Genomic DNA, 25,397 nt, shown 5'->3' with positions numbered 1-25,397 from the left:
TTCTGTGTTCTTGTAGGTTGTTTTTTTCCCTTTCTTCTACTAAATGATCAGCGAAGGAAGTCGGAGAAAAGGAACGCGGGGCCGGGTTTCGTCGCCGCCTGGTGACCGCGGTGTGCGGGTGCGCCGCCGTGCGGGCAGACGGAGTTGAGCCCCATGTCGCCTCCTGTTGCTGCGCCTCACTGTTGGGAGCCGCTCGCGACCTTTCGGGCGGTGCACATGAGCGCAGAGAGCTCCACTCCGCGTCTGCTCGCTATGTGCGTCCCGGAGCTCCGGAGGACTTTACTCTCACGACATCTGCTCTGAGGAGCGGGGCGGAGAAGAGGGGGCGAAGGAGGAAAAAAAAAAAAAAAAAACCCTGCGGGGATTTTCTGACACAACTTGTCAGGAGCGGAGTCGCTCGCAGCCCGCCGCTGGAGGAGGAGGTGGCGGCTCGTTCCTGGAGCGACTGGGGGGGGTTAAAAAAAAAAAAAAGAACAAAGTATTGAACAAGTGTCAGAAGGACAGCAACAGATGTTTTTTGGCGGATATGCGAGCGGCTGAGGAATGAGAGCAGCTTCAGCGAGGCACCGGCGGCCCTTCCAGCGGTTCTGCTGCTGTGCGGTCGGGCTGGTCGCCGTCGTTTGGCTCGCGCAGGTCATCCAGGCACCAGGTGAGACCTTAATATAGACCCGCAGGCTTGAGCGCGCGCTGCGCCGCCGTGCGCCTCCGGTGCGCGCTCAGCCCTCCGCGAGCCTGCAGCCAGGCATCCCAACGTCTCCGACGCACATTAACTCCACCTGGGCTTCTTCTTCTTCTCCTCGTGTTTCTTCACGCTGACGTTTGACCTCGCGCAGACCGAGTCGTGAATTATATTAATTAACTCGCAGTGTGTGGCAATTAAGGAGCAGGCGACGCGCGCGCGCGCGCGCACACACACACACACACACACACACACACACACACACACACACACACACACACACACACACACACACACACCTCCTTTATTTGCAGTCATGTATGACTCTGTTGACCTTTACTCCGGTTCTCCGTTCTGCATGAAAATGTATTAAAAGTAGATTTATATTCTGATATTTTGCAGGCCTGCAAGAGAGAACAAGGAGATACAATTGAAACCATCATTTTCAAGTTCAATTCTCTCTCTCTCTCTCTCTCTCTCTCTTAGACAAGAAAAGTCATATTGGCTTTCAAGCAGCAAACGTGCATGTCTGAATTCTCGTAGATGTTTTCCACCATCACAGTCAATCAGTCAGTGTCTGTGCCGCTGACGATGATTGACTCTCTCCACACTGCAGGAAGGTGACAGTTTGTTGATTATGTAAAGCAGACCAGGATTGAAGTGTGTATAAATCCAATCATTAGGGATAAGTTCAGTTGTAGGATATGGCTCTCAGTAGATATTACATTTTTATCCAGGCAGTAATGCTGTGTGCAATTTCTGTGCTGAAATATCCCCCCCCCCCAATATCAGTGAGTCACTGAAGTGAAGAGTGTATCTTTTTTATTTATTTATTTTGGCAAAATGATGGTTCACACTCACTGTCATGTCACTCCATTTGTAACACAATTTTACATATGTGATCGGCATAATCCGGATTTCCCCATAGACGTGGAGTCCTGGCTTTCAGCCAGGATAAAATATACTAAATTGAACACAGTAAGGAGAAAAATACACCTTTAAAAGGGAAATGTCCTACCTATAATGCTTGGTAGGTTTATAGATGTGCATCTCATAATGAAGCTGAGGATTTTTATTGAGTTGGAACATCTCAAAGAGCAATCCCAATGTATGTGGAAATAAGATTAGAAAACAATACTACGAGTTTTAACAGAAGATATTAGTGATTAAAAAAGTTATTGAAAATCTTAACGCTCGATCGCAGAAAATAAAATGAAGAAAATATAAAGAAAACATAATTTTATGCCTTGAACATCACATTTCTCTTTCTAAGCAGACCAGCTCAGGAGAAGCGCAGAGTTCCAACTTTTACCGACAACAGTCACGATCATGTCGTACCTCAAAATCCTTCTTTGTGTTTTCCTGGGTCGACACAGTGGATCATGTTCGGTTTGGCACACATTTTACACCAGACGCCTGTAGTGAGTCGGTGGTGGTTTCTGAGGGACCGACGGAAGTGACCCATTGAACCAGTAAATCTGCTTTCTCTACCGCAAGGCTATAGTGCTTTCAATATATGTGGAAAAAAGAGAATTATTAGTTATTTCTTAGAAAGCAGAGAACATTGAGAATAAAACAGCAGCCATGTTATTTTATCCAGTTGGGGGGGGGGATTCATGATACCTCAGCAACTATCGACAAATGCAAACAGACATATACGTTAATGTAAAAGAACAGGAGCAGCGCTTATCACCATTATTGCACACGATACCCTCGGCGATGGTTAAAATGTCCAAAACCGTTGGCACAAAAGGATCTCCTGAACCTATCGGTCCTACAACACACTGAATCCTGAATGAGGATATTTCGTTTATTGTCACAGCCGACAAATAAACAGCTGGTTGAGGTTTTGGTGCAGCAGCAGAGCGGCTCACAGCGACACTCCCACACCCCCCCCCCCACCCGCCCTCCTCATTACCCTCCGCTCACCTTTGCACGCACTCATCACATGCAATTTTTAAGGACCTGAATGGGTGAACTTTTCATGCTGCCACGAGTGTTTTCATTTACGTTTAAGGCCTCATCTTGGTATTTCATGCCGTCCTTTGTGATAGTCCACCCCGGCGGATGAGCCGTGTCATTAATATTTATACTTCACCTTTAAATCATGAGTGTGCCATCAACCACGAGAGGTTCTCTGAAGCGGGGACTGAAGCCGCTCGACTCGGAACGGAATAAACAGCGCCGGGCGAAGCGTGTGGATCGCCGCTTGTACTGACAGGCGGGTTACTGTCACAATACACGTATAACACCGACGGCAGCATCCTCAGAAGCTTCGCTTGGTTTAACCGTTTATAGACGAGTCAGTTTCAGCCTGACACCGCGAGAGAAACCCCGCCTTTTGATTCTGTGGTAGAAAAATAGTTAACAATCCAACATGTAGATGGAGCTCAGTGGCACGTTATTCATATATAATCGTGTTGGGTTGTTTTTCTTCTCCATTTTGCATCAGTAGAAATCCGCTTCATGTTGTGAAATTAACACAGCGAAGGATAGCGAGCGGTTTTGTTTCTATTTCTTTAACTCTGTCTTCCTATTTAAGAAATCCTTGAAGGAAATACTTGACTGGAATGAGTCTGTAATGTTCAAAAAGGAGATTTTCAAACGGGACCTTATTTGCTGGTGGTTTTGAGGTCGAAAACAAGAAAACGTTGTCAGGGGTTATAAGGGCTAGTGTTGTGATTTTAAATGTTGGATCTCTCTATTATGTGCTTTTACCAAGTTAGTCACCTTCTTCTTAATCTAATAGATTTTTCATATCGTCAGCTTGTTATTTTCCTCAAAACACCAGAGAACCGAGAGCGTTACGCCTCCAGAAGACAGAAGTGGTTACATGACACCGTTTCAATCAGCTCGGCGTCTTCTCACATTTATTATGTGTCGGTACAAGAAGCTGGACCGATGGAGTGTGTGAACAATACATAAAAAAAAAAAAACATACTCTCAATGTATAGAGAGAAGCATGAGAGCAGCGAAGAGTGACCACTGTTTTTAAGTTTAAAGTGAGTCACATAACTCAGGACAAAAATAAAGGAACAGCTGATCTCAACACGAAGAGGACAACAAGACAACAAGGTATAAGAAAGAAAACCAGCATTAAGAACAGTGAGATAAATATGAAAACATGCACTTTTCGTACCATTTAGAACAAGATAGGAACTTTTCCTGCTGTTGGAAGAAGTGGAAAAACGTTGGGTTGTGGGACTGCAGCTGCAGATAAAAACATTTCAGATCTGCGATGACACACTGTTTTATCAAGGAAAAGGAAAAAACCAAACAAACCGATTTACCGGAAGGAGAAACTGTGACTGTGTCAAACTGCCTGCTGCACCAACAGATGATATTACCGGTAAGCTACTACTTTATGTGAGAAAGTGTTTGTGCTCCGCTGCGTCCGCGTTAGATAACAACTGTTTGCTTCATACTGCTTTATTTGTTTCTGCATTTGGACTCGATGATGCTCACGCTCTGTTTATGTAACTGCAGTTCGGATCCCATTTAAGGTTGAATCAAGTCTTCATCGGCCCTTTTGTTTACTGCAACATGACACTTTGAGCAGGAACGCCGCGGTGCAAATCCTGCAAAGGGATCTATGTGCATAAGTCGCTGCACGCCCTCTAATTCGATCTTTTTAACCTCATATCTGGAGACACAAGCTTCAGAAAGGCTTCACCTGCATTGCCAACACCGAGGACTTCAGGCATTTATTGCCACAGAGTGGCGTCTGCTTTGTGGAGGCAGCGAATCTGTTTGGAGTTTGGTCAAGCCGGTCTGTCCAGTCGATGTGTGATTGATGCGATCAAATGTCTTGTTTCTCCTAAAGAAAGAGGCGTGAGGAGCAGAGTGTGACTTTCCATCATTCGTGTCTTTTATCGCAGTTTCTCCTGAAGTGGCCCATCGAAGGTTTTAATAGTATTTACTTTTTATTGGGTCCCTACTGCTATAAACAAGTATTAATGCTTTTCTGACACCTTTCATGTGAAAAAAAAACCAAAACAACAACAAAAAACTGAAATACTGATCAAGTAAACTGCACATTTGTCCAACACTGCTTCAGCCTTCGGGCTCGTCTCAGTCCACAGTGTGAGACTTATGTGTTATTTATACGTAACATTTTTGTATTTACGCTTTCTGTGTCATGAGGAATGTGGAGGCAGGATTAGAATATTTTCATACAAACAACACATTTCACGTTTCTTCGGCTTTAATGGCAAAGTCATTCCAAAACCTCTTTCCATTATTTACGTTTGCCGTGACACGGAGCCTCCAGCTGGCCGTCTTATCTAAACTCACAATCACTTGCAACTGTAAAGTTGGCTCAACCATGATAGATCACCCAAGATCTTCACCACTTCCGAGGTGAAAGTTCAACGCTGGAGGGAAGACAGGGCTGCTGAGTGTGTGGAAAGTGTTGCGAGGGGGTGATTTTTATGGCCAATTTAAGGCGGTGTTGTGTAACTCGTAACACTTATCTTGTGTTTTGGAGATAGTTTCATTATAGGAAAGGGGACAATTAACAGAAAAACTAATAGCTAACTCAACTGATCGCAAGGTAAAACATTGTCAACTCACCCCCTGAGTGGAAGGGATCAACAAAGAAGTCCCAAATAGTTTGATTTCTTTAATCGGGCTAAAGGTTTGGGTTCATATCAGGGATTTTTAAATTGTTTGAGGATAACCCCTCATTTTAATTTGAACATGTCACCATTGTGACTACTCTTTAATCTTTTTCATTTCGTTTTGTTTTTTAACTGTTGTTCTAAACTTGTTCTAAACCACGATTCTGCCTGAGATTTATAGTTGTCATATTACATGGCTGCTGCCCGATTTTCACCGCTGCATTACAATAACATTACTGCCTTGTCATCTTTTCCCAAGTCGCTCATTATATTCACATTTTTGTTATTAATAAAAATGCAACATATACACAACACTGCAGAGGTAATGAAGTGAAGACATTTAAAACACGGTGGCACTTGTTTTTGCGTTCATCGACTTGCCAAGTGAGACGAATAAGTGAAGCAAATGCCAGTAAAAAGCTGATGATGCTTAAATAAAAACCTGTAAACTTTCACATGGTTTTTTTAGTAGTTGGCATTCTCACCTCACAGTAAAAATATCTCCAGCCTAATGTGGGCTTGGGGTCTTTTTTGTGTGCAGTCTCTATGTTTTTCTCTTGGTAGCTTCACTGGTGAACTTAATTTTCCCGCCTTTCTCTCTCTTTGTGTTTGACCTGTCCAGCCCACTGAAGAACGATTGATTCTTAGAAGTTATTGGCATTCATATGAAAAAAAGGGAGAAAAAAAAACTATAATGCTGTTTAGATGATTTCAATTTGACTCCCAACAAATACATATTTTTACCTTCCATTTCTTATTTTGTTTTGTCATGGATTTATTATAAAAGAAATACTATGCTCAAACCATGTTGGGTTAGTTAGTTCATGAAGGTTTTTCATTCATTACACCAAAACCATTAAGGCCCCAACACAGAAAATCATTTAGATTTGCCAACTTTAAATTGTTTAATAGTTTAAGAATCCAGTTTAATTTTTTTTTTAAATCTCTATTTCTGGTGAGACGTTGCTTCAGGTGTGGGAGACTTCCCCCTGCTTACGAGTGTGAACATGGTGCAGAGCCATCTGTGGCAGAAAAACCTATTTGAATTTCATACGACCGGAGCTCCTCTTGATGCCTCGACATGAAAGCCTCCACGTCTCTCGACCGCTGCCCTCCTGAAACGGGCCCATTGAGCTGTAAAAGTACAAAGGGTACACGACAGCGGCGGGCAATCACGAAACGTATCGCACACGGACGCCAAGCAGCCTGATGATAATAAAAGAGGAGCGTGCCGTAGCGAGCGCAATAACTGGCACCAAGATGTTCTCCTCAGCCCTCGGTTGGAAAGCTCGCCGTAGGTGGTGTTCAAGGCTAACTGTGTCTTTTTTTTTCTTTTTCTTTTTTCTTTCCACGATGAGACAGATCTATCTGACGGCGGCTCTTCAGCTGTCACCCCACTGAGAGCTGTGAAATTCGACGCTGGCACAGAGATTAGTTCTCGAAGAATGAAGCGCCGAGCTGAAAGGCCGTTTATAAAGATTTCACTTGCGACGGCTCAGCGTCACTCTGAACAAGCTGCTGTCTCATCCAGTAACGTGGAAATACCTCGGGACAGTTATCTTTTTTTTCCTCACATTTCTTCCTTCTACAAACCCAGACATTCTGATAATCACGATCCAAAATAGTCAAATTATAGTTGTTTAAAAATTTTTTTTTTTTAAATATATTTGCAAACATTTAAAAGGATGTAAAAAATGTTTAAAAAGTGGAAGAAGTGAAGTGCTGTGAACGCGTTCCGAATGCACTGTACCGTATTTTACATTTTCTTGACTTATAAGATACATTTCTATGCGAAATCTAAAGCACGGCACATTTCAGTTTGTGTATATCTAAAATATACCATCGGCCGTTTGAGGCGTTCATCAAACCAACATTTCAGTCGCGTTGCCTCAGTGTTAGATTTGATTCCCCACTTGAAATCGAAGCTCAGAGGGAACCTTTTCCAGTCCTTGATGTGTGTCTGGCTGAACTCAAATACCTGATGCTGTTGTTTTTGTTGCAGAGACAGATTCCTCTGGATTTGGGCCAGGCGTGAGCGGCGAGACGCTGCGATGGACACGCAGGTTAATGCAGGAGAAGACAGACAACCAGACCCTGGGTGAGCCCCGGGCAGGTGAGTCACTCATCTTTCACCCTTCATCACTTTTCCGCGCTAGTCACTCCATTTTTTTATTTTTTTTTTGCATAGTTGAGAAATTCTGTCTAATGCTCGGATGATCATTGATGCAACAGTGCTGCTCACTTCGTCTGACACAATCATATACACTCATACTCTCATCACATGTATTGACAAAGTGTCCTTCTCCAAGTAAGCGGGGTTGTAAAATTTGGTTTTGTGACCACCATTTTGATAAAGCAGTTATTTTCTCGAAGAAACAAAGGTGCAGCAGCAGGGATGTGTGCGTTGTGTGTCGAGGCGCGCTACAGATTCCTGCCTCTTCCCTGCAGGTGAAGCGAAAGGTCACATGGACGAGGGTTCGTCGGTGTTTGTTGTCAGGAGTGTGCGCTGAAATATTCGACGAGACGGATGAAACGCGCGAGAGGAGGCTCCCCGAGTGAAAGTCAGATTCGATTTTGTGAGGCGGGTCTGTCTCTTTCGCGGGCGCCCGGTTACTCTCCAGGCCCTCTCTGAACGGTTACATATTGAAATCCACCGTCATGAAATTACAATGGAGACAAGCAGCCAATCGGACGCCATAATCGGACCTCTGTTGCTCTGGTTGCGCTGGCTGATAGGCTGCCTGGCTGACATGAGCCGCATTCATCACGTCTGACAGTTTCGTTATTAAAAATTCAGATCGGAGAGGAAATCTTTTCATGAGGGCGGGCAGAGAGTAGATAAAAAATACAGGGCTGCACAATGAAAAATCTGTTGCCTTTCTGACAGAATACAATTGTGTATCTTCATATCATTTGAAGTTACTCTATAGCCGTGCTATTATGAGGCTGTCGGTCACGACGCTGCATTGTATGCAGGCGGCGCGGTTATTGTGAAAGCTCTCGTGCAACATTTCGACCTCATTCTAACAGAAATCTATGCAAATCAAGTTATGCTAATGTCATGCGATGCAAATGTCCTTCCCGGATCACACGCTGCCGAAATGCCACCCAAAGTGAGCCCTGCCAGCTGAGTATGTTTTCTAACTAGCTTCTTTTTTTTTTTTCCCCCCACCTATTATTTCTTTCCACAATATTCAGAAAAAAAAATTCTCATTTAACAAGTGAAAATTATGGCTCAAGGGTTAAAAGCAGCAGGCACTGGTATTCTGAATATCAAGGAATGGATTTAAAATGTTATCCAGATTATATAAAAGCTCATGGAACTTGTTAAAGGTGGTCTCTCAGTATGAATAAAAATACTATCTGGGAAAGGTGAGGAGGGATGGTCTTATGTAAATCGCAGTGAATGAAAGATCTGCACAATATGTCACAAATGAAGCTCTAAAATCACCAAATGAGAATCACAGTCAGCAAACTGCCAGGATAAGGAAATATCTCTGGTGGGAACTGCAGAGTGATGCAGTGATGAGAGAGAGAAAAAAAGAAATCGCAACTGACCTAGATTTGGGGAAAGAGAACAAATTCCAAAGCACAAAGACATAAAAAAAAAAAAATCATCGTAGGTGTTTGTATCACAAGTCATATTATTGCAATACTGTTCAGCATCATCGTATCTTTTAATTAATATTAGCCCTGGTAGGTGACTTCATCTTTGCACCGTTGGAGGGAATCGATATGGAAAAACACTGTGAAGGATTTTTTTGGAGGCTGGAACACATTCCCCACAAATTTGACCCCACTGGAGAGATATTCATGAAACACCTGCAAACAGGGATTGAATTTCCTTTTAACACTCTTGACACTGTGGACAATTCTCTAATGGGAATAATACTGACTTTACAAGCAGATGCCCCACTTGGTTAAAATTACTTCAGAAATCTAAACGTTATTTTTATGTATATGATGAGCTGCAAAAATGACGAGGAATGGACTCCATAAACTAATGTGTGTGTAAATGTTCACAGTTAAAGTGGATTAGAGGCAAACTATAAGGAGAATAGCTCTATCTAGGTCGTCTATATTCTTATGCAGTTATGTAAGTGTGACTTATGTCATTAAATGTCTCGCAAACAGGGACTGAAAATGATCTATCCCATGGGAAAGAAAGAAAAATCATCATATTAGATTTTTCAAATGAATTTGACACCATTTTGGGTCATTTAAAGTTTTTACAAGATGATGTCAAACAATAAACAATGCATTTAGGGTCAGTTGACAACTTTATTATCAGTATTGGCTCCTTTATCCAACCTTAATACTTATTCAAGCTGTAGAGATTTATTGTAGAAGAGTTTCTATTTAAAAATCAAACTAACATGAGCTCTTGAGGAACATGTGATCTGACACTTGCAGTGAAGCCAAAGGTTCGCAGCACCACATTGTCCCACCCTCCCTCCACACACCCTCCTCTTTGATATCACATTCAAGGTGCCTTCCCCCCCCCCCCCCCACCCCCCCCTCCATCCACACTCCTTTAAAGTAATGAGGCTCCGCGTCTCTTCCCTAGTGCTCCATTTGCAACCATTTGTGTTTCAATTCGCTACCCGATAACACACTTAACCTTTTATTGAGTTCCTGGTTTGCGAGCAGATCTCCCTCATTATCTCCCACAAAGACGCGGGCGTGAAGCAGGAAGGAGACCCTGCAGTGGTAATACGCTGGAGACAAGGAGGTGAACAAAAGACTGGACAAGTCGTAGAAGACACGGCAGTGTGCACGGCTTCGGTCTCAGGTTGCCGCCCTCATCCTCAGCAGGCTGCCTGACAGTGATTGCATAATCTGTAGTGTGATTAAAAAGCCTGCCCCAGACCTTGGGGGATATTATCTTGGGGATTGCACACAGTAACGTCCAGCCCCGGGCTTTCGTTCTCTCTTTTCATCCCTCCTCTGCTTAACAAGATGGAGACTATGTGATCCGGCCTCAGCTGACAAGACTCGGAGATCGCAGTTGCTAGGCAACTAAATGCTAAATTTCGAAACCCAGACAATTTTCTGTCTTTCAGCCATTAAAAGTGCAAAGAGAGGGAGCTAAAAATAGACAGCCGGCGTTGGGGTGGGGGCTGTAGTCTGAAGAATCCAAACAATGTAAATGAAATAAATGGCTCAGCCCGTGTGTTGTTGTTGAGGTTTGTTATGTTGTTTACTTTGGCAAGCGATGGTCAGCTGAGAATAGTATCCTTCCACAGTCATGTTTTGGTGAGGTTTTTTTTCTTTTTTTTTCTGGAAAATGTTGAGAAAGAGGATCTGGCAGATAATGTAATACAAAGTGTTTCAAAAATTCTTATCAGGAGATACATATTGTGCAGCAGATGATGTGTCTTGATTTTCAAGGCATGTGAAGTTTTGGGAAATGTGATGCAAACATGGGTTGGATATTGCTGTTGCTCTTCTTTGCTCAAAAACACTGAATTAGTTGCATCAGGCAAAATAAACATACTCATTCATACTGGTGGTATTTTAATAAGACCATTTTAATCATCATAAATCAGCAGAAATTAACATAAGACCCAGATAAACAAGCTGGAGACCAAAATAAACCATTAGACCAGCGTGAATCAGCTTTATACTACCATAAATCAGCATAAACAATCAAATAACCAAAATATTAACCAGCATTAATCAGCAAAAGGACATCATAAACCAGGATAAAACAACATAAACCAGCGTAGAACACTATCAGACTCATATGAATGACGATTAAAACAGGATAAATCGGCAGAAACCAACATCAGACCAGCATAAACCAGATTAACCAGCATTAAGCCAGCATGACGCAGGCATTAAACAACATAAACCGTCATTCGACCAGCTTACTCAAACATTAGACCAGCATAAACCAGCATAAACCAACAATAAACTTGCCTTAATCAGAAAGGTTATTTTTTGTGTCTTTCAACGACTTAATATTTCAGGAATCAGAGGTGTGACATGACAGTTTAGTTGTTATTGATCAGTTTTGTTTTGTTTATCCATGTTTTCTCTCTGTGCCTCTTACATGTGATGGGTGGCGTTGTGTGAATAAAATACGCTACACCCGAGCTGGGTTTTTTTTTTTTTTTTTTTTTAGTAACAGGAGTGTAACACGATGTTTGTATTTTAATCGATCAGCTGTGCTGTTTGAAACTCTGGTGCCGTTTCATCGGCCTTGTACTGAAACCGCCTCAAAGGAGTAGAAATCAAAGAACAAATGCATAATTGAATTTACATTACACACCTGGATGAAATATTTATTTTTTGATTCCTCATGAAAAATGCAGCTGTGTTGGCAGAAGTGTGTGTGTGTGTGTGTGTGTGTGTGTGTGTAATTGTGTGTTGGCACACCAACGGCAGGCAGTTTGGGTGGTGCACGATCGGACTTTGCATGACGTGCCAGTCGATACGCAGCTTGACTCCAGGACTCCCCGCAGGCCCTCCGATCGATCACATTAAACCGCGCCGCCCTCTGCTCATCACTCGGCTTCACACCGACTGATCAACGCCGCTTTCACTCGGAGGAGATTTCACCCCTCCGGTCTCCTGAAACATTTTCCCTGATATTGACCTTATGCTCAGAAATCCAATTCTCTATTGGCAAGGCTAACTTATGAGAGAATCTTTCATTTATACTCATTAGATTATCATCTACTACTGTTTTAAACACCGCAGTACCTGGTTCTTAAATCTGCAGTGTGGCAGAGGCGACATTTTGTAAAAGCCGTAAACGCTGTTGTGGACTCAACTAAAAGCTCATAAAGTTTTATTCTGTGGACATGCTGTGTGGTATGGATGGACGGAGACATATGGGGGTCCATTTACTGGAAGCCTCTTGACAAACATATGGTGTAATTAGTCTGTTTCTTCTTTTCCATCAGTGATTTCTTCATTATTGTAATTTGCTTGCGTATTTATTTCTTTACCTGACAAAACCAAACCTACCAAACAGCTAATAAAGAAAAAAAAGTAGCCATAAAAACAGATGATCCACAGCACTAATTCAATCACTGGAAATAGGTCTCAATAATTTTGGTTGTCTTATTATTCTTGGCGTTGTGTTGAGTTCTGGGAAGGGTTTGGTGTGATTTACATACATCGGACTAAACCACGAGCGGCGAGTTGATGATCATAAGCCAACAAAAGGTGCTTGATAATGTCAACAAGTCATTTACAGGCTTTAACATCTGATTTGCTTTGCATGGCAGCGGGGATAGTGTGTTACGGCCTGAACGAATCCACTGAGACAGGATGTCTGTGCAAGAAACAGGCCGAAGACACTGCATATGAAACCGGATGTACCGAGAAAACAGGGGAGTCGGCAAAGCTCGCCGCAACCATCCCCACGCCTGTGTCCTGTTTATGGCGTTTAAAAACGTTGACGGCAGCTTTTCGATTCCATGTGTTTTTATCGTCTTTGTTTGGGGGGAAATAAAATGTATGTCCTCATAAAAACATTTGTTCCAAAACACGAGCCTTGTAAAAGAGTGGCTGAGCTCATAATCATGGTGGTTTTATGTTTGAAACGTCCTGAACCTTAAACACGAGTCCACCCAGGGTTTATTTCTCACCAATTAAGCTTTTAACAAACATGTCTTTGGCTGATGGGGGGAGGGGGTCAATTATTTAATTCACAAATCTCCAGATGACAGTTTAATTCAGGTCTCTATATTGTTTTAGAGTTGAATTGTTAAATCATTTGGAGAAGAAACTGCAGAATCTGATTGACACAGTCTAATAATAAATAGCGGCTCTTATTTACTCCCAAAACATTCTGTCTAACTTCTTTGAAGAAGTCTTCCCCACTCGGCAAACGAGACAGGAAGCCACGGCGCCGACTCTGATCTAGGACCTGAAGAGATGCAGGAGGTTTGAAGCAGTCGTTTTCTCAGCGTCTGTATCTTCGGGCGACTTCAGCTTGTGTGGGAGTGAGACGAAGGTATGTGAGCAGCTGTGAGGCTGTGACAGACAGAACTGGATCAGAGGTGAAGGAGTTGTGGGAGAGCCTCGTGATTCAGCCGGCGAAAAAGACAAGAGAAGTGCGACGCTTCGAGATAATGCCGTTCAGCCAGTACATTATGACCAGTAGCAGTTTGACAAGAACAACGGATAATGGCTTCATTAGTCCGCAATGAATAAGCATAGAAGATGAATGGAGGGAGAAAATCTCTTCATCACGGTGCCTGATAGTGGGCGACAGCAATGGGACATCTTGTCTTCAGAATAGGTGCGTTAGAAGCAAATACATTTCAGCGAGTTTGATAAGTGCCACATTTCCGATAAGAACCGCAAGCTCGTGTCTGACATTCTCAGTCCGCGGTGATCAAATGTGGTCCAAGGAGGGAAAAGCTGTGAACTGGCAACGTGCTATTCAAAACTCGCGTGTGGCGTGTGAAGGCTGTCCCGTGTGGTCCGATCCAACAGACAGACTGTAGCTCCAAGTCAACGCTGATGGAAAGAAATCAAAGGTTTTTGCACATGGGGCTGCAAAGCACTACGAGCCTGCCTGTGTCCTCGGTTTTAATTAAAGTGATGGCATCTCTTTTGGAAGGTGTGTATGTGTTGAATGTCAAACCGCCGCATGTCTTGGCAAAGCTGGATTTTGTGGACCGTTTCTGCCTCTTGTGTATCTCTGATCCGTTCACCCCTCCCTCGTTACTCTCTCAGACCTCTCCTGGGGGTTTGTAAGGAAAAATAAATATTTTTAGACATTGCAGACCAGAGCTGCTGTCACTTCTCTCTCTCTCTCTCTCGCTCTCTTTTTTTTTCATTTTTCATAAACCCCAACCATGGGAAACGCATGTACACCTCCCCCTTTCTCACTGTTCAAGCAATCGCCTTGCCTTTGGCTTCCTACTGCCACCCATCAAAAAAAAGAAAGGGAAAAAAAAAAAAAAAACCTGCCCCCAGGGAGAGGGTCGCCATAGCAACTACCTTCACCAGAGCAACTCCTCAAAGCGTCCATCTGAGCGCCATGAAGTAGCCCCGCGTTTCCAAGAACAGCATCACCTGGGAGTTTATGTTTTGTGGGCGGGGGGGGGGGGGGGGGGGGGGGGGTCTGGGGGGCTTCCAGGACTCCGGGTGAGGACGGGGCTGAAAGCGGAGGAGAAGGTGGAGGAATTGAAGCTGCGGCCCGAGCACAGATGTCCAACAGCTGATCGGCTTGACTGCGGCCACCCATCCGGGCTCCTTTCTCTCGTGCGATAAGATGACATAAAGTTAACATGCTAAGCCTTGATGATTTATTGGATGAGCCTTGCCCGGCGATAACAGCTGGCACACTATGAAAATAGTCTCCCAGTCTTAAGAGGGCACACGGCAGGGACCCGCCACACGGGCAACCTTCAGAAACTCCACACGGATCTTAAGAGTTGCCTCCGAGAAGCAGTTTGTGGCACAAAGTGGAAGCAGCCACACAAATAGTATTTTCGAACAGAACGCGAGCATATTACTCTCTGTTCCTGGAGACCATATGGCCTCTTACACCACAATGTCAAAGATCAAATCTCATATTCTTGATCACAAGGGACCATCTCTTAATCCACGCAGTCTGTTGTTCAGTTTCCATGCGGCCGGGCTGAGGTGCAGCGTGACGGCGACGCTCTGTGTATTGTGCGCCTGTCGACCCACTGTTGTCTCGCACAGCAGAGGAGCTATTAATAGCTCCACGCTCCCTGGTAGTTTAAATTCATCCAGCTCGGCTCAGACTTGTAAATTGGAGCTGTACCACACTCTCGAGGCTCCCTCTTGCAATGTCGAGGGAACAGAGGGGGAGCTAAGCTGTCATTAACAGTTTGTTTTTTTGTTTTTTTTTCTTCTTGCACTCAAGGGAAGACAGGAAGCAGCTGCCAGTTTCACTTCCACCTCACTTCCTGTCTCATTCTTCACTGCAAACAAGCACCGTGTTTACACGCAGTTGTTGTGGCTCTTTTATCATGTTTGAATCTGCGACTGTAAGAAGTCACACGGGATCACGACGACACAAAGTTTTGAGCCGCCGCCCTGTTTATCAGATCACTGTCATTATTATGAAATCGTTCCTTTTTTGTTTTTTGGAGAATTTATCTGGGATGTGACGGATAAACTGAGAGAATGTGGCAAATGTTTTGGCTTGACAAGTTTATGTGACTCTGTTCATGTGTCGCCTCCTGCAGCCATCCATGAGTTTCCACAGGACATCTTCACGAAGGAGCAGAGGAAACATGGAGCTGTGCTGCTTCATGTGCTTTGTGTGAGCTTTTCTCAATTTATCTTTATCTTCATCATTTTAACTTTAACTCACAATGATGACACCGGACATTACAACTCACATCTCCACCGTGAAGCCTCAGTTTTTTGTTTTTTTTTACTAATATCTACAATGCGGGATAACACATAGTGGACTAATTAGGAATAGCAACTGTTTATATTGAAAACTACAGATTTTCGCCCCCGAGTTGTGTGATCGTTGTGCGAGAACGCCACGAGTTTGATCCTCCAATAATAGCAACGATCGAAGATTACGAGAAACATTAGATTCATATAAGATAAACACACCTTGCACAGAAGATTGTGTGTGTGTGTTCCTCAAACATCTTGTCTTCATCTCCTGCACCTCCCAGGCCATCTACATGTTCTACGCTCTGGCCATCGTCTGTGACGACTACTTCGTTCCTTCTCTTGAGAAAATATCTGAGGTGAGAAAATCCACATCTGATTTTTTTTTTTTTGTGCATATATTTCAGCATCCTCATTGGATGGTGCTGTGCTTTCCCTTTACTTTCTTTCTTTAGAACCTGCGGCTCAGTGAGGACGTGGCCGGGGCGACGTTCATGGCTGCAGGAAGCTCCGCTCCAGAGCTGTTCACCTCCCTCATCGGTTCGTAGCGCAGCCAGATGTTGTGACGAGCTGCCTCGAGTCGCTTTTGCGTTTCGTGATATTTAATCTCACTGCTGTGGTGTGCACCTGAGAGGGAGGTTCTCCCAACCAGAATGGAGTGGGTGTGTCGGTCACGTGGTGTGGTGTTGATAGTGGGAGGTGTTTATAAGGGGAAGTGCGGTGACACTGGGGGTTGGTTATCTGACAGGTGAACTGTCAGACGGTTGGAGAAAATAAAGGAAAAAGCAACTCGACTCCTTCGTCCGTCTCCTCATTCTCCGCCTCCACACTGCGTTAGATTTTCTTTTGGGGAAGCGAATGAAAACAGGATAAATAAATGAGCGAACTGCAGGTATTTTATATCTCTTCGGCAATAAACCAGACGTCTTCCTCTTCCAGGCGTCTTCATCACTAAGGGAGACGTGGGAGTCGGCACCATCGTGGGCTCGGCGGTCTTTAACATCCTGGTCATCATCGGCCTCAGTGGAATCTTTGCGGGCCAGGTTGGGATACATTTTGACAACTTGAACCGATTCTAGTTCTGCAAATTCAAGTGAGATCCAGATTAGGGCTTTGTGATATTAAGTTTATATACAATAATAACGTTGACTCTTTCAATAATCATGTGATTGGTAATAAATACAACGACTCGTTAATGAATTTGTGCCTTGAGATTTGTGTTTCTAAATAATAGTGCTCTTTCTCTTGTCTTTTTTTAAATCACATCTGCAGTTTCCACTAGCAGAGTTTCAGAATAGGAGCAGTTTGTTAATCCTATTGTTTTATCTCATTTTCCCTGAATGGAACAATCAGGCCCGTCAATCGGGTTATAATCACGCCATTGTTTGATAGCTACTCGCAGTTAATCGTATTTTTCTTTCATATTTAAAACTTTTGAATTTGCAGAGCTTGAAAGCACAAGCGCATGGACCAACCCCGCCCCCAAAAGATACCTGTACATTTTTTTGGCGCGACATCTTCTTGCATGTTTTTTTTCCCCCCCTCCACAGACGGTGGTTCTGACGTGGTGGTCTCTCTTCAGAGACTCTTCTTACTACATCCTGTCTGTGCTGACGCTCATCATGGTGAGATGTAGCTTCATTCGACTGCTCTGTGTTGACCCAACACTCCTGCTCGTCTTCATCAATATTTATGTTCTGCCCTTTCAAGGTGATCTATGATGACACCGTCGTCTGGTAAGTTTACATACTTAGAATTACTTTCGTGTTCTGCAAAAAAAAAAGAAATCCCGGAGTAATGACGGTTACCGACTGAACGAATGACGACAATATTCCAAACGACTGTTAAAAGAGCAAGAGGCCTTCAGCTCATGATCACGTTTCCACAGAAGCCAGCCTGCAATTGATGTCTTTATTTATATCGACTGTCTCACCTCTTTCATCTCACTCTGATTGGTGTCACTACCTCTGCTTCAAAAGACTGTTATTACAATCACGGCTGCGAGACTTGTTGCATCGATCAGGCTCCTGATTTGTCATCGACAGAGACTAAAACAGCAGATTAGTATTTCCAGTGAGCCGGAAGGTGTTTTTTTTTTTTTTTCTTTCTTCCCCCGGATCGGTTGTGGAAAAGGTTCGGTTTGAAATGTGCTGGAGAATGAATTTGTGCTACTCCAATTGGCGTGGAGGTTTTTTTTTTGTCTTCAAAAGCAGCTGCTGCACACAAGAGCCGTGATCCGCCGCTCAGCTGGTGAATTGATTTGGAAGTTGTAGTTAGATTGATTTCTTTTGTGTGGCTGCTCCTCTCAACAGTTCCACTCAACGCTCTAAACACCTTCTCAGCCGCTTGTCCAATGATTTTTTGTTTTGTTTTGTTTGTTTTTTGGTTTTAATTCTCTCACCTTTTGTAAAAAAAAAAAAAAAAGAGAGAGAGAAAGGCTTCCCATTGCTACATGTGTTTGTGACTTTAATGAAAAAAGTAAATCTATTCAAGTACTTAATGTCTGTTGTCGCAGTGGCGACTTTGGTGATATATGGCAGGCCTTTTTTTTTATTAAATCGCAGTGTGCCAAGCGAGCGGATTTATTTCACTTCACCGTGGTTTCCCTGAACACACGTTTGGCAGATTTGTGTTTCTTAATTCATGGTCAGACCGACACGTGTGCCACAGTGGTCAACCTGTGTCCACACTGATTAGTTTGTTTGGTTGTTGTGGTTGATGAAGTTGACATATTGTTACATATATGCATTTGTATCGACAAAATGCTAAATGTAGCCGCCTTGTTTGACATTTAGAGGAGTGAATTAAATTACTAGAAGCCATTGTTGGATTAGAGACCATCAGTTTTTGGCCTAAAAGTGATTTACTAAGCTTTTCATGTTGCAACACAGGACGTTAACATTACTGTTTTTGTTTGATCATAATAAGATTGATTTTGATCGATTATTCAATGTTTATAATTGAGTATTTTGTGACATAGATGCAAAGGCGCAATCTGCAGAGAGGGATGGAGTGACCCACCCCCTCTCTGGCTGCACATCCCCTCTTCTACCGGTACTTGAAGGAGAATGAAATCTTATTTTGTTAACGTTAGTTTTAATGGCTAACCGGACAGAACACACCAAATAACCATGCTGCGAAGCTCAAGCAAAGCCGGGCTCCAACACGTCGCCGATTTAAGGTCACACTAGCAACTACAAGCTAATTTTAGTTTATGATTGACTTCCTGAGAAATTTCACATAAAACGATAGCGTCAGGAGGCGCATCCGGCGCGAAATAAAACAGAAGGATACAGCCCAGAGACAGAAGGCTGCTTTCATACATGTTCCACTGATTCACTAAAAGGTCATTTCACATTTGTGTAATTAAATTTACATTACATTCGAGGCAATTGGAAACGCCGCCGCTTCTTTTATGCTGTGAGATAATGAGAATTGTGTTGCTTGGTTCTAATAAACACACAAGTCCATGAAACTTCAGAGAGGCCTGAACGTCGTTGCCCTTCCTCCTTCATACCTTATCTGCGCTCTCCGTTAGAAGTTTAAGGTTTTGTTTTCATTAAGACAGAACACTACAAATCTTTTAAAGACTGATTAATCGGGAATCGCTGAGCATCTCTATAAATCACAGCTTGCTCTATAATTCCTATCGTGCATGAATATGTTATTTGTGGGACATATGCAGGAATTTAAGCTGACCTAAACTGAAATATACATCCAGCATGTATGTTTGTGTTATTGGTAACTTGTCATATAGGATAAATGTTTATGTTGCGTCTGACTGACACGACTGTTGTTTTCTGTGCAGGTGGGAGTCTTTGCTCCTTATGACCATGTATGGGATCTACATTATAATTATGAAGTAAGTTTACCGAACACCAAACCCCTCAACAGTCACCAAGTTGTGAATTTAAAGCCCTGTTGTGCTCCATAAACGCACACTACTCACAAAAAGTTTGGGATATTTGGCCTTTGTGTGAAATTGATGGAAGAGGTAAAAAAAAAAAAAAAGTACATGCTACAGTGATATAATACCATGAAAGTAGGGCATTTAAGTGGAAGCATGCAAAGGGGATTTCCTCACGTCTCACAGTGTATTGCAGCAAAAGCCAATCACAGTGGAGGGTAAACCACAACAAAGGAACGTCAATGTCTCAATAACGTGTCGTTTTCCCTCGAGCATCAATTACAGCTCGACAGCAACGCCTCCTGCTGTTCACAAGTTGATTCATTGTCTGCCGAGCTATGGCGTCCCAGTTTTCTTGAAGGTCGGCCCTCAGATCATTGAGGTTCTGGATAAAGAGTTACAAGCATCTACAGCGGCCACTCAGCTGATCCCAGAGGTTTTCTACGGGCCGTACTGCTGTAAACGCTTTACAATGGTCTGATGTGGCACCCGGTGCCTCTCGCCTCCCTTTAAATTTCCCCCCGAAGACCTGAAAGTCCCTAACGGATTGGTGAGTGGCGTATGTGTTGGACATTGGTATCTGTTGGGTTGCAGGTTCAACTCCCAGCTCTTGGTGTTTGTCACGCGTCAGTTCAGGAGAGCCGGGCCGTGCTGCTTCAGCTCAGAGGAGCACCGAGGCGACAAGATCGGAGACGACGCCGCGTGCAACAACTCCATGGTGCTCCTCAACAAAGGCAAGGGCGACGACCGGCGTAGCCAGCGAGTGTGTCGTTTCGGACTTCTGAACGACTGGGAGTGTAAAGTGTCCGTCCGTCTCACAGGTCAAGCCCACGGCCCCGAGGCTGCGCCCGTCGTCATGGTGGACGAGCTCCTCATCCTCAACCCTCACAAGCTCTCCTTCTCCGAGGCCGGTCTGCGTATCATGATCACGCCCCACTTCTCGCCTCGCACCAGGCTCTCCATGGCGGGACGGATGCTCATCAGCGAGGTAGGCGACGCCGCGCCGGTCAGACATTTTGACCACGCTCGAGCCCCGGGAGCTCCCGGGGGAACACAACGCAAGCTCATCAGCACAGCCTGCCACTGTTCGCCACAGAGACAACGACTGATCCGTAGCTCCAGGGGCCAGCGGGACGGGGAGGCCGGGCCCGGGTCCAGACGGGCGTCGGCCAGCAGCAGCCTGAAGAGGACGGGTTCCTGCAGCCTGGAGAACGGAGGCGGGAGACCCGGGACAGCAGACACAGAGGCGGGAGACAAGCCGGGAGGCGAGACGGGCCAGCCGGAGGAAGAGGAGGAAGAGGACTACGGGATTTTCAGTCCAGTGCGCATACCGGGTGAGAGGAAGACGGTTCAAGCGGCCGTGTTTCATTAAGGGGAGGTTGTAGAGACGCGTCGCTTGGACGTTTTAAACGTCAGTCCACTGTCTGACAGCGCCGCGTGTTTTCCCGCTCGTCTCAGACGGCTGCGGCGCGCGGGTGAAGTGGCTGATCTCGTGGCCTCTGGGCGTCCTGCTCTACTGCACTGTGCCAAACTGCATCCTGCCTCGCTGGCACCGCTGGTTCATGGTCACCTTCGTGGGCTCCACCCTGTGGATCGCCATCTTCTCCTACCTCATGGTGTGGATGGTAAGAGGCGAGGCGGACGGGGGGGGGAACGGCTCCACTCTTGCAACAGCATGCACACGACTGTGATTCTGTTCCCGGGATGTCTTCAGGTCACCATCATCAGCTTCACTCTGGACATCCCAGACTACATCATGGGTATAACCTTCTTGGCAGCGGGGACCAGCGTGCCGGACTGCATGGCGAGTCTGATTGTCGCTCGACAAGGTGCGTGAACAAGGTGTCCCAACGACGCAAGGTCTTTGCGTTCTGGCTGGGCTTAACCACACAACTGCATCCAAGTAATTGATGCTACAACTCGGCAACTGAACTCGAGACATGTGACCAACTCAGGCAGACAGAAACACAACAAAACACATAAATTATACGCATTCAATCAAAGAGTTTATGGGTGTATTTATATTGAACAAATAAAGACAAATCAAGGAAGAGGAATGAAAATTAAATAAATTCTCTGCGTGAACGAGTTTACACTTATCGAGGCCAACCCTTCAATTCTACTTAATGATAGTAAAATTAACATATTATATAGCTATGTGGTATATAATGTATTCTCAATAATATAAATGCTGCAATGGGAAACTCAAATTTCATACGTCAATTTAAAAATTCACCAGAAAGCACTCTACTAAAGGCAGGCCTTTTACCAAAATCTGATTGGTCCGTCAACCTTCAGTATAATGTGGCTTCAAGTAAACAAGTTACCATGGCAACACACTTCAACTCAATGTTGACCATCATTCTAATCCCCCCAAAAAAGCCAGTTTCCCCTGAAGCCACCGGCCTAAAATGAAACCCTACAATTTCAGTACAGATCGTTTCAAGTCGACATTATTTTGTACTGCAGACGTTTTAACGTCGACATTTCTCTGCGGCGTTCTCCTCCTCAGGCATGGGCGACATGGCGGTCTCCAACTCCATAGGCAGCAATATCTTCGACATCCTGCTGGGTTTGGGTTTCCCCTGGGCTCTGCGCACTCTTGTAGTTGACCACGGATCAACAGTAAGCACATTTCCACCGCCATGACACTCCTGCTTGCTTTTATTTCTCAATTTCATTTCTAATTTTTTCCCCACGCAGGTCTCCATAAATAACAAAGGTCTCGTATATTCTGTCGTCCTGTTGCTGGCTTCTGTGTTTCTCACAGTAAGTAAACAAAAAGTTGTGGGTTTAAAAAAAAAAAAAATGTCAGAATAATAAACATGTTTTGAAGACGCAGCCGATCCGCGTTTTTGTGTTTTGCAGGTGGCGAGCGTTCATCTGAACCACTGGAGGCTGGACCGCCGGCTGGGTCTGGGTCTCATGGGTCTCTATGCCATCTTCCTGCTCTGCTCCATCCTCTTTGGGCACATGTGAGGCGTTGAGGTCAAAGGTCAACCCCGTCACGCGTTTCTCCCATGTTTTTTTTTTTGTTGTTTTGTTTTACCAAGAAGAGACAAAACAAAACAAAACGCTCCGTGGTGTTTCCCGTGCCCCTTCTTCGGACTCACTATTGTACATTTTCCAACACGGACACACGTTTTGTTTGTTTTTCGTCCCCCCTCGTACGGTGGCAGTGTTTGAAAGTAGCTTTTAGAGCTCAAGTGAGACGACGTGGCGAAAAGCGCGATGACGTGGTGGATGAGAGCAGCAGGTACATCGGGCCTTACTTGACAACAATTGTAAAAGTGACACCAAAAAAGAAAAAGAAAGGCTTTAGTTTATAGTTTTCTTTTTGAAACAGTGATGTGGCTCTTTTAATATTTTGTTGGCGTTTAAAGATTTTTGTCCCGTAAAAAGTTTTGCACTGGATTTTGTGCCTGTTGATTTTTATTTTAAAAATATAACCCACTCGTCTCCCGATGTTTCCCAACAAAGCAACTTCTTTCGACTCAAATCAGCTCCTACTAAATTAGTAAACAGGCGAACGAATCGCTTCGATCGTACGGTCCTCGTTTCAATGTTTCGTCATAGCAATAAGCCAGTGATCATTTTACAAACGTTTCTCTCCAAATTCCTGGAACCGAAGTCTCATGTAACACTTTCTACGACTGTTTTTCTTGGGCCCGTTTTTTCAAGATAAAAGCTGTCGGGGCTTAGATTTTTTTTTTCATACCTTTGTATGTTCTGAATGTACGGCCCGGTTCTTTCCACGCACTCACATGTAGCAGACGGCACTGAAAACACAGCGAAGAACCTCTGGAGGAAAGTCCAGCACGGACCTGGAACTACGATTGAAGTCACACCGATTTCCTCAAGTATTGGTACAGCTTAATGTACGAGAGGATTTAACCAAGTATTACAGTATTTTTTTTTTTTTTTAGAGGTCTTACTACTATGAAATCTAATATAATGTACTTCTATGAGTCTGGGTGCAGGCTAGCTGCAGTGCTTCACGTTTAGGTACGACAATCAATGTTTGTGTTGTTTCTTGTACATGTTTGGAGATTATTTCACTTTGGTGGGACATTTTTTCTTTTTTTTTTACACTTAAAATGCTCACATTTGGACGCACGCACCGCCAACAATAGCCACATTCACAGCTTCCGTGTGTTTTATGGTAAACAATGCTGAATACTCTACCAAACAAGATGCAGTCACAAGAAAACTACGATTCGCAGACAGGGAATTGTCTGTTTTTGATATTTTGGTTAATAAATCTGTGAATTGAAGCATAAATGTTCCACCAATGTGGATTGTTGTGATTTAGTTTATATATATATATATATATACATAATTTTTTTTTTTTTAAATGGCTGTACAATTGTCTCCCAGACAATACTTTTTACCGTTTGTAAATGTTAACTAATTGACATAGTTTTACAATAATAATGAATGTCTGACAGAGTTTAATTTAGTGGTGTTTTTTTTTAATTATATTTTAGCATATTTGTGAATTTTTGTCAGGATGGATGGACTGTGTGCTCGGTGGGATCTGATTTTGATTGTTTCTTTGATTTCAGTATTGATCCCCTGACACTCAAGAGAACAGAAAATTAGGCTTCCAACTAAAAGTTCCAATAAGCATATTTATATCTAATTAAAGCAAGAAATTTGTGCGCATATAAATAGTGCATTTTGTGTTCCTGTGCAGAATTGATTAGGCGTAGAAAAAGGTCCGTTTTAATCTAAACATAGCTCAAATGCCACTTTATTGACATTAGGTCGGCGTCTTTTTCCCTGTCAATTGTGTTAAAAACACTTTTTTTTTTGCAAAATGACAGGTGAGGAATTGTTGCTGCAAAGTAAGATTTCTTTAAAAAAAAAGTTTATATTTTCAAAGTGTAAAAAAAAATTATTCTACGTCTTTTGTGTAATTCCTTTGTATTTGGCAGCATGCTCTGCAGTGCTGTATGACACAATTAGTAAATATCAGATGCAATAAATGCATTGTTTTTTTTTAGTATTAGCTGGCAGATGCACTGTTATAACGTCAAAGAGATACAACTATATAATAAATGTGCATGTTTCGGTGTAAACCTAGAGATCCTTTAGTTTTGTAAAGAGTAAAGTGCAGACAAATGTTATTGGTCTTTATAGAACATTAGTAGTCACAATGGGGGGGGGGGGATATTAATGTGTAAATGTGAGTCACAGGGTAAATAGCATTACTTGTATGTGAAATCGATTTCTGAATTGATGAGACTGGTTTAAAATGTATTTATTTTTAATTGAGCTACTCAAACTGATCCAGTATTTTGAGCAATAGCCCGACACCGTTCTGCACCGAGTGCCACAAAGGAGCCTTTATTTAATGTTAAAAAAAAAAAAGAAGAAAAAAAATGGAATAAACGTATCTTACTGTGTAAACATGAGTTCAAGCAGAATCAGGACTCCTGGTATTTTTATTTGTGTGTGTGATCGCAGTCCAGTTGTGTACCTGGAAAATGTGTCCATTCTTTGTTATATTGCCAAGTCAAATGAGCAATAGAAAAAAAAAAAAAAGCCAAATATTCACACGACCGTGAACTTCTTTCCTGGAATCTCTTTTTTTTCCTACCCCTCCTTTATGGTTTAAAAAGTCAAGTTTGGTGGATATTAAATAACTTCTCTCCTTTAAATCCAATTTAATTTGGGCGATACCCGAGGCGGGGACGGTCTCGTTCCATCCTCGGCGTGTCGTGCCGATGGTTTACAGCAGGCTGTGACGTTCACGTGTCCTCCCTCTTTACTCGGCCGCGGTCGAGCCTCATCCCCGGCCTCCAGGTGGACCGCTCACATTTTACTGCGTTTATACAGACTG

At 43.5% G+C, this 25,397-nt stretch overlaps 1 protein-coding gene across 2 annotated transcripts; it reads left to right on the top strand.

Annotated features, from left to right (window-relative positions):
* The first annotated feature begins 191 nt into the window (after nucleotides 1-191).
* LOC308139927 (sodium/potassium/calcium exchanger 3) lies at nucleotides 192-25,381 on the top strand. Of its 2 annotated transcripts, none has more exons than XM_080509533.1 (17): nucleotides 192-649; nucleotides 7,307-7,411; nucleotides 15,483-15,559; nucleotides 15,930-16,004; nucleotides 16,101-16,185; nucleotides 16,585-16,688; nucleotides 17,196-17,270; nucleotides 17,356-17,381; nucleotides 19,454-19,507; nucleotides 20,147-20,286; nucleotides 20,374-20,540; nucleotides 20,649-20,886; nucleotides 21,011-21,177; nucleotides 21,267-21,381; nucleotides 22,065-22,177; nucleotides 22,256-22,321; nucleotides 22,421-25,381. In XM_080509533.1, the coding sequence occupies exons 1-17, from the start codon at nucleotides 544-546 to the stop codon at nucleotides 22,529-22,531; spliced, it is 1,824 nt and encodes a 607-aa protein (XP_080365659.1). In that variant the 5' UTR covers nucleotides 192-543; the 3' UTR covers nucleotides 22,532-25,381. The 2 variants fall into 2 exon arrangements, with proteins under 2 accessions (XP_080365659.1, XP_080365658.1); XM_080509532.1 differs by having other exon boundaries at nucleotides 7,301-7,411.
* Nucleotides 25,382-25,397: the final 16 nt, after the last annotated feature.

The sequence above is a fragment of the Blennius ocellaris genome, assembly GCF_963422515.1.
Source record: "Blennius ocellaris genome assembly, chromosome: 14".
Lineage (NCBI taxonomy): Eukaryota > Metazoa > Chordata > Actinopteri > Blenniiformes > Blenniidae > Blennius > Blennius ocellaris.
The sequence above is the reverse complement of the archived record's forward strand: the minus strand, read 5'-3'. Positions and strand labels throughout refer to the sequence as shown.

Coding starts and splice junctions, on each gene's coding strand:
- LOC308139927 (XM_080509532.1), top strand. CDS start 544: ATGAGAGCAGCTTCAGCGAGGCACCGGCGGCCCTTCCAGCGGTTCTGC. Junction 20,287..20,373: donor CATGGTGCTCCTCAACAAAG/GCAAGGGCGACG, acceptor TCCGTCTCACAG/GTCAAGCCCACGGCCCCGAG. Junction 21,382..22,064: donor TCTGATTGTCGCTCGACAAG/GTGCGTGAACAA, acceptor TCTCCTCCTCAG/GCATGGGCGACATGGCGGTC.